The sequence below is a fragment of the Metopolophium dirhodum genome, chromosome 1 (assembly GCF_019925205.1).
Source record: "Metopolophium dirhodum isolate CAU chromosome 1, ASM1992520v1, whole genome shotgun sequence".
NCBI lineage: Eukaryota > Metazoa > Arthropoda > Insecta > Hemiptera > Aphididae > Metopolophium > Metopolophium dirhodum.
Genome location: NC_083560.1, coordinates 33,123,780 through 33,133,342, shown reverse-complemented (window position 1 = coordinate 33,133,342; position 9,563 = coordinate 33,123,780). Strand labels below are relative to the sequence as shown.

General features: G+C 27.4%; 2 protein-coding genes across 2 annotated transcripts; one reads left to right on the top strand and one right to left on the bottom strand.

Moving 5' to 3' along the window:
* Positions 1-449: 449 nt before the first annotated feature.
* Positions 450-6,303, bottom strand: LOC132934663 (uncharacterized). Its single transcript, XM_061000991.1, has 2 exons — positions 6,130-6,303; positions 450-4,119 (listed from the first exon to the last, which is right to left on the bottom strand). Exon 2 carries the CDS (start codon positions 4,110-4,112, stop codon positions 573-575), a length of 3,540 nt encoding a protein of 1,179 aa, XP_060856974.1. The 5' UTR covers positions 4,113-4,119; positions 6,130-6,303; the 3' UTR covers positions 450-572.
* A 484-nt stretch (positions 6,304-6,787) lies between these two features.
* On the top strand, positions 6,788-7,886 carry LOC132934665 (uncharacterized). Its single transcript, XM_061000992.1, has 4 exons — positions 6,788-6,945; positions 7,176-7,295; positions 7,391-7,593; positions 7,705-7,886. The coding sequence occupies exons 1-4, from the start codon at positions 6,907-6,909 to the stop codon at positions 7,859-7,861; spliced, it is 519 nt and encodes a 172-aa protein (XP_060856975.1). The 5' UTR covers positions 6,788-6,906; the 3' UTR covers positions 7,862-7,886.
* Positions 7,887-9,563: the final 1,677 nt, after the last annotated feature.

Sequence of the window (9,563 nt, the reverse complement as noted above, 5' to 3'; positions counted from 1 at the left end):
ATGAAGCTCGAATGGATACAAACAGAATTAAATTTAGTACATATAAAAATTTACAAACATTGTATAAACCAAAATTTAAAGTTAGCGATAAAGTACGAATATCTAAGTATAAACATATATTTAGTAAAGGATATACCCCGAATTGGACAACGGAAATATTTACAGTTTCAAAAGTTTTACAGACAAATCCAGTAACTTATCAACTAAAGGATGAATCAAACAATATAATCTTAGGTGGTTTTTATGAACAGGAAATTAAATTAACTAATTTTCCAAACACCTTTCTTATTGAACGTATTGTGAAAAAAGTTGGGAATAAAATGTTTGTTAAATGGTTGGGTTTTGATTCAAGTCAAAATTCGTGGATAACATCATCAGATATTTTTAAATAATAATTTTTTATGTATAACATGTAATACTTTTATAATAAATGTCAGAAAAAAGTTGAAATAATTATTTGTTTTCAGTTTGTAATTTTTTTAAAAACAAAAAAAAAAAAAAATTTACTTCACTACCGTTTGATAGCGCTTTCTGTTTATACCGATTGGAGATTTATCAAGTCTTTTTTTTCTTTAATTATATAATTTATCTAGTTTGTAGTGACCATAAGCCAAAGTATTTATCCCGTCGTCATTTATATAACGTTTATCGTCATTAGCGCTTAGAACAAGTTTGTTCATTGTTTTCGATTGAACAACATGTTTGTTTGATTGGATAAAATTCATGACCCTGTGAGTTAATTTATCCTTAACAGATAAATGGTTTATAAAAGCGTGTAGTATATCCTTATAATTTTCGAATTGCATATGTTTTTTAATAATATATTTCTTTACGCCTTTTGCTTTTTTTTCCTCAGTACCGTCTACAGTTTTGTACGCATATAATTTCGGTCTTAATGAAACGAATTCTTTAAGTATAATTCCTTTCAATTCATCCTTGAAAAAGCCTGGCTGACTTTTATGTAATTCGCTAAAACAATAATGGTCTTTGGGATAGTTAGATGTATCAAAATATGGTAATAAATCATTTTTTAAATCATTGAAAAAATTTGTAGTTTGAATAGCGTATATCAAGGAATCAGTATCCGAATATAAAGAACTAATTTTAGTACCATACCTTTTCTTCATGACATTATAGTGAAAATCGTACATAAATGTTTTCGAAACGTCTAAAATTGCAAATCCCACATAAATTGCCTTATCGAATTTAATAGTTTCCTTATGTTGGTGAATAGCCATGAGATTTTTAGAGTATATAGTTCTGTCTTTAAAACTAGTTTTTGTCATTAGTTTATTCGCTTTTTTTTCTGATGAAACCAGTTTTATAGAAGTTCTTGCTCGGACATTCTCCATACATTTACCAAAAACGCTATTAATTAACAACTTCCAGAAATTTTTTTCAAACTCATTTTTTGCTTCTGCTCTCATTTTTGTACAGAACTCAATGTATGATGCCATCCATTTTTTTTGTGAAAAGCGGATAGCTCGATGAATTTTTACTAATTTAAGACCGTGAGAAATCGCTTGTTTTAAATTTTTGTAATGTACAATATAGTTTTTTTTCGGTGATAGAGTAGTTAACAATTTCTCAACTTTCGAATTCGGTGGGCATTCGTTAAACGGTAAAAACGGAAAATCATTATGGGTTTTATGTAAATGTTTAGGGTACTCGATATCAACTTCTAATATATATCCTACTTCAGAATCTTCAGAAATTTTAGTTACATCTATGTCGAGATCATCAACCCATTCAAAATCTTTAAAAGGTAGTTCTGTCAACATAGACTTTCCATATAAATTTACACAGTCGAGATATGTAATCCAAGTAATCGGTTCATTCGAATTATAGTCCAATCCTTCAATATTTGGTATGTTTGCTTTAGCATATCTTTTAGTTGATTGACAAATACCGCCTCGGATTGATTTTTCGAAGTAGAGTAACATATTATAATCCTTTAACCTCTCTAATTTAACCTTTGTATACTTAAGCATACAATCAAAAGCAAATCCAGGGGCAGTCATATAATGAGCAGGATCTATTCTGAGAGTAGATAAACATATGTCTCTAAAATTTTCGAACACGTCAGCTAGTATGGTAACATCAGTTTTTAAATAAAGATCGCTATATTCACCCAAAGTCTTTACGTCAAATGTATTCCATACATTTTTTGCATGTCTATAATCTTCATCACTAATTTGTTCATCTGTTAACGAGTTATAAAATTCAAGCTTTGATGGTAAAAAAGCATTGTCTAATTTACTCCAACTATCGACATATTCGTAAGGGAAGACTCCTTTCCGTGTAACTAAATCTAATGATTTGATTGAAAATATTTTTAGGGTTTCTCTAAACCTCAACTTATCTTCAGATAAATTGGCTGCAAGTTTACTTAGCGACTCACTCATAAAACGGAATGTATCGACAAATTTAATACTAAATCTAGGTGCGATTTCCTTGCTAAAGGATATATATTTTTCCGATGAATTAGGAATAATATGAATATCTTTATCATCGCAACCTAGTTCCCGAATTATGAAGTGACTATCATAAGATAAATTATGAAAGAATATTGGAACGAACGATGGACTAGTTATTTCGAAATTACATTGAAGACAGAGACATTGCCTATATTTGCCAGTAAAATGACAGTGATCTCGAACTTTAACCAAATTATTGTTTTTAAAATGTTTTGAACATTTTTGACAGAACTTGGTTCTTTGAAAACGTTGTTCCTCTTTATCAGTTAATTTGTCCATCGGTGTATTAATTTGATAAATTTTATTAATTTCATTTCCAATATCGATCATATTTTTCATAAATTTTTTTGCAGCTTTCTTACCTCTATAAATAATTACTTTCGTCGGAATTTCAAACTGTTTTACCAGCTCTTTCGATATAATACTATAGTCAACTTTTACATAAAACCCATAGCTCATAATTGCATGTAAATGTGTAACATGAGTTTTCTGATTTTTTTGTTTTTTACGTCTATTAATGAATTTATTAGGTTGTTTAGGAGTTAATATACATTCAAAATCTGCATAAATGACAAATGGAATCCTCTGCGTTTTTTTATAACCTTTGAAATAGATGAAATCATCATCCCCCTCTTCAAACATTATAGGCCTCCCCAACGGATTCTTTCCACAATTGCGTCGATGTTCATTTAATCCTTCTACACCCCAAAGCTTACTTTTGCACGGTTGAGTACCAAAAGTTGTGAAACATCTCTTACAAATAATTAGCTTCGAACAATTTTTCGTTTTCTGACTTCTGATTAATCTTGAAAAATTATGAATATAACAATAATGCGATGTTTCATCATTATTATACAAAAATAGGTCAAAATGATCATTTCTTTCGGTATTACATACATACAAGGGAAAAATAGTTTTTTTGTCATTCAAACTATAAATATTTATTGAAATATTGTTTATACGTTCAAATTTAGGTATCTGACTGATTGGTGTTGGAAAATCAACACATTTAAAATTTAAACTACTTTTTAACTCTAACATCTTAAAATATTTTTCATGAAAATTAGTTTTATTAGAGCGATTATCAAACTTGGATAATAATGCATATTTAAAACATTTATTATCACTATTTTTCACATTAATAATCGCTCTTTTATCTTTAATATACTTAGGTAAATCAATATATGTTCCTCCTTTAAGAGGATTCACTATATTGATTCTCAACTGTAATGTTTCTATTACCTTAAGCGTCCATCCAGAACCTTTCTGTGTAAAATCTGTCTCTTCCCGCAACAATTTATTGAACATATCGTTTAGTATTTTTTTAAAATTAGATGAATTACATGCAAGAACATTAAAAGTTTTGAATGCAATATCCTGTACTTCTTGTGTAATAATTCTTTCGTAAACACTATCCACGACTAAATTAAATTTTATAGATGTATTTTTACACGATTCTTTTAACTTAAAAATTAATTTCTCTGAAATATAGTTTAAAAAAAGCGTGTAATCTATAAAATCCAATGTATTTTTTATGATAAAAGTTTTCGAGCATTTTTTAAATCGTTCAATTTCGAATAATTCTTTATCAGTAGAAATTGTCCGCTGGCATTTTCTCACCGTTTGTCTTTTCATGATGAAACTGTAATAGAATATATAAAAAAAAAAAAATATAATAATGTAGAAAGATCATTTTATTTAAAATATCATTCAAATAAATTAATACATTTAGAATATATTTACAAAACATAAAAAATAAAAAAAGCTGTTTTGAGGTGAAAAAATAATGAATGAAAACAAGAAAATTATGAATTACTATTAACCATTGTTCATATAATTGTACTGTGCATATAATATAGATAATTCTTTTCGAATATTTTTTTCACGTTTCTTATCTGTATGTAGCAAATGTAAATAATCATTTGCAATCTTTTTTTTTTCATTCATTATTTTTTTTTGTTTTAAACCCGCTTTTTTTATTTTTATATCAATAATTTTAATTTTTTTTTTTAATTCTACTGCTGCCTCATCCATTGCTTGATCAATTTGCTCGGCCTTTCGGATAACATCGTTAATTTCATCCATAATAAATGATTTTGATTCCATTTTTTATTTTTTATTTTTTTTTTTTTATTCTGAAAATGTCATAGTTTTTTTTATACACTAACTGATAGTAATAAAAAAAATAAAATAGTGTATATTAATTAGTGAATAATACTTATAATAATAGACTAGCTTATGTATTCACACATATGTATAAATATTATCAACAAATTAAAATAAATTATGGTTATACATCATCTATAAACATTAGTTTGTGATTATTATGTTAAGTTTACTTCAATTAATAAATAAAACATTTTTTTTGTATGGTTGGTATATTTAGCTTATTTACAATTAAATAATTGAACAAAAAACTTTTAATTTAGAATGTTTATTTATTTACATGTGTCTATCATCAAATTATTTTTTAAACATAAACATAATAAATACAATACTTTATATTAAAAAAATATAATCTTATTTTGTTTTTAACAGATTGTACCCAATTCCTGTAACTGATAATTAAGATTTTGTATCTGCATATTAAAATTATTTATACATTGCCAATAGTCGGTACATCTAGAACGATAAAATATAAGGATCTTTTCTTTCTCTTCTTTAAAAAAAAGCAATTTTTCTTTTAATACACATGTATGTATATAATATTCGTTAATATAAGTTACATTGAGAGAAGGAGAAGGACTTATTCTAGTTAAAAACAATTGATATTTTATATTTTTAATATTTTTTTTATTCTGTTTAAGTCTCCATCTTCTCATGAAATGGTCTTTTTCATCCGTTTCTGTATAACTTTCAATCATTTGTTTATAATAGTCTATTTCGTTTAAAATATCATTGTGAGAATTCATTATTTAAAATGGTTAAAAAAATGTTAGAACTAATATATATAAAGAAATATGTTAAAAAAAAAAAAAATCTGATAATTAGAAACTGGTTCCTATATCAACTAGCATTGGATATAATTTAAAGTTAGCTGATAATCAAGTTTTATATCATGTTATTCAATAAATATAATCATTTACATACTGTATACGGAATACAAACTTGTTTTTAAACGTATCCCTACTTTTTAGCATTTTTTAATCATTAAATATACATTATGGTAGTTAAAATGACTATAATATATCAGTCAGCATAGTGAATAATTTAATGTAAGCTAATATGTCTATATTTTATATATTATAATAATCAAGTTTTTATATTATGTTATTCATATAATTATAATCATATACATACTGTATACACTTGTTTTTTTTCAACTTATTTCAACTTTCTAACATTTTTTTAACCATTTAATATACAACATGATAAACATAGATATTTTAATTAATCAACCTTTTAAATTTAAAAAAAAAAATTAATTATAAAAACCTTGTACATTTAATATTAAAATTACTAATAAAACTATTGAATATCGGTTCATTATAACCACTTATAACCACTTCCCTAAACGCTTATGTTATGTTATGTTTTTTGCTATCGTGTATTATTTTTCGTTTAAAAACTAGTAAAGATGTGGAGTTTTAGATTCGATAAGATGATTTTTTTTTTTAAAAATATATAAATAATGAAATAAATAGGTACTTACATTAAAGTATTTTCTAATGTTTAGAGACGAATGACTGTTGATGATGCCGGTGTTGGACTGGTAAACTATGTAGGTTTGAAGTATTTTCCAATGTTGAGTGATGAACCCTTATTGATGATGTCGATGCTGGACTGGTAAACTTGGTAGGATTGAAGTATTTTCAATATTCGATGGTGAATGACTGCCGCTTGTTGTTGCTGGTAGAGAACACAAGCTGGACTGATATCGTTTGACTATCAAATGCTGCGTTATATAGTCGAGAATCATCTCCTACTTTCCTAGTTATCGTTTAAAACTTACATTCTATTCGAAGAAATCGTATGACCTGTTCATGTAATATTAATTTTAAAAACAACTAAGTTATTTTGTAGTAATAGTAATTATAATATATAATGTATGTATTGGTGTTGACCGTAGTCCGGAATATTCATTTAAAAATAGCTAGGTCAAATTTTAGGGCGTTGTCCGAATAAAAACTAGTATCGATAGGAGGTCGTATAAGACCGTTGGCGGAATAAAACTGGGCGTTGTCCGAATAAAAACTAGTATCGATAGGAGGTCGTATAAGACCGTTGGCGGAATAAAACTGATATTAATAAGAGGACAAATTAAGGGCGTTGGCTGGTTTAATGAACATTGCTATGAATATTCCACATTTCAAAGTATCTATGGTAGTGGAAACATTACAGTATATAAGGCTAGCGTATTAACAGCAATATTACAGTCAACATTCAGCAACTAGAACTTCTTCATCATCTATAACAATTCAGCTTCAAGATGTCTTACAGAACTTCGATCATCGATTCCGGATCAGAGGTTAGTAATTGAATCACTTTAATAACTAAAGCAAATTGGAGGTCAGTCGTAAAACTACTCAACGCTATGGTTATAATAAATTCGTGGTTGATTATAACTTTATTTTAAACATAATATTAAAATTAAATAATAATTAGAGTGTGACTGTAACGTTGCTCAATATTGTTTTAGAGATCGGCTGTAAGCCACTCATACATTTATAGTTATTCACCTTAGTTTATGTTTTATAGAACGAATTTGAGTCCCTGGACACAAAAAAGCCTTCTACTTCAAAGCAGGTCAAAACATCGTTAAAAAGAGGGGCTGAAAAAACAGTAGACAAAAAAAACAAAAAAAAACAGATGAAAACAGTAAGATAAATAATAATTTATCATATTAATACTTTATCTAATATTCTAAGGTTATGAATTATGGCATGAATTTATTTATTTGTTTTTTTTTTTAGAGTTCATCATACAGAGAAATTCTCGAAGAGAAATTGCGGGCGGAAGAATTTGATGAAGAGATTTTTAATTCTGTCACTTTTCGTCAGGGAGATGGTTTGGCTACCATCAAAAGCCAATTTAATCCAGACGAAAAGCCGACGGATTATTGGACGATAACACATTACAAGTGTGCGAATATACACAACGTCCCAACAAAGGAAAGGTAAAGACTAGACTTTGGTTTATTTTTTAATTAAAAAACTATTGCTAAATGAAAAAAATCATTAGTTTTTATTCACTGCCAAACTGATTGAATAATTAATTTATGTTGCAGGTGGCGACACTCTGAGGCATCTGTCAAGGTGACGACATCGGACAAGTCAAAAGATCAGACTCTCAATACAAGTTTAAACGAGACCATGCAGGTTATATTTGATGTAATTTTGAAAGACCCGGAACGTCGTACAATAAGAAATAAATTAGCCGCATGAAAAAAAAAAAAATGTAGTATAAAAATATTTTTATTTATTTAATAAAAAAAACAATACATAAATATAAATGAATTTGTATTATATCATACTATTAAGTCCTGTAAAATCATGTCAGACATTACATTAAAATGAAATTGTAAAATCTCATACAAAAATGAAGTGTCATCGTTTTGTAGATGAGAATAATAACTAAAATCATAGTTCTGTATATACTGGTTTGTGAATTCGTTTCTCTGGCAACTGATGGGCAAACCACGGACATCGTTTTTAATCAGTTCGTAAGCTGCATCGAATGTTGTTTGAAAACTCGGTAGACGTTTCTGTTTTTCTGCGATATAAAGGTCGACACAATGTTGAAGTTGTTTTAGTCTGCAGAAATCTATATGCGAGAGTGTAATATAATCATCATTTATATGCAAGGTTATTGAACTCTGCTTCACATTAATTGAATATGTAAAGTTCTCAGTAATTTTTACACGTCTACACCTGGTATGTAAGTTGTTAGTAATTGAAATGTAATTAGATTCAGACATGAGCGTACACCATTGCTCTAAATTTAATGTAATAATTTTTTTCGTTAACTTACACTCTAATAACACAATAATTGAAATTTGTTTGCTGATTAATAGTCCAACCGTAACACTCTTCTTACCAAATGGACGTATGTCAAATACCGATTTTGACACAATTACCGGTAGACCCATAACAAATTAAAGTTCTTTTCTTTTTAATAATTAAAAAACCTTTAAACTATAAACGTAATTATTTTTTTTAAAAATTTGATGTAATATAACCGATGAGGGATATACTTTGAACTGAAAGCGTTTTTACTTTGCAAGCGTATTATATACTAAACTTGATAGATAAAAAAAAAAAAAAAAAAAAAATGCAAAAAATGTGAACGTATAGCATAGTCGGCTACTGCATGTAGTAGAGGGGAGAATTACATATACTTACCTGTTACCTGAAAACATTTAAATTATTGCTACACGCGCTAACCCACTAGGCTATACGTTCACGAGATATTAAATCAAATATTAACACATATAAGTTGTTTTAAAAAATCAACATTTATTTTCATTTACTATAACATAATATAATAAAAAAACATGATTAACAAACGGTATCGTATGACCCAGTTTCACAATTACAAATATGTTCGGTTTTACAATATTTACTTAATATGTTTTGAACATATTGATTACCTTTCATTAATAACACATATAAACACCTTGGGCTGAATCTGCAATGTTCAATCCATGGATCGTCCAGCCTTTCCCAGTTATGAAGAATAAGTCCGCAACAAAAGCATTCTACAACATCATCCACTCCTGAATATTTTAAGCCACATTCAGACAATGTATATTTATTTTGAAAAGTATTTTTTGGGAATAATTTGAATGTTTTAAATCTTGATGAAAACGAAGAAAATTCTGGATGAACTGCAGCCGGATTATTTCGTATACGATAAACTAATGATTGAAAATCATTTGAACATTTTTGAAAGTTCATTTTTGAAAAAAATTTATAAATTGTAAAACAATTTAATGAAATTTTAAGAAAATAAAGTAAAATGAGACACAACTTGAGTAAACGGCGGATCATTGACGACTGAATATAAAAAACGATTAGCTTATAACTCAAAAGTATATAAATTAAAAAAAAATATAGACATTCATTAATTAGATAAATTACAGTGAAA

Coding starts and splice junctions, on each gene's coding strand:
- LOC132934665 (XM_061000992.1), top strand. CDS start 6,907: ATGTCTTACAGAACTTCGATCATCGATTCCGGATCAGAG. Junction 7,296..7,390: donor AAAAAAAACAGATGAAAACA/GTAAGATAAATA, acceptor TTTTTTTTTTAG/AGTTCATCATACAGAGAAAT. Junction 7,594..7,704: donor AACGTCCCAACAAAGGAAAG/GTAAAGACTAGA, acceptor TTTATGTTGCAG/GTGGCGACACTCTGAGGCAT.
- LOC132934663 (XM_061000991.1), bottom strand. CDS start 4,112: ATGAAAAGACAAACGGTGAGAAAATGCCAGCGGACAATTTCTACTGAT.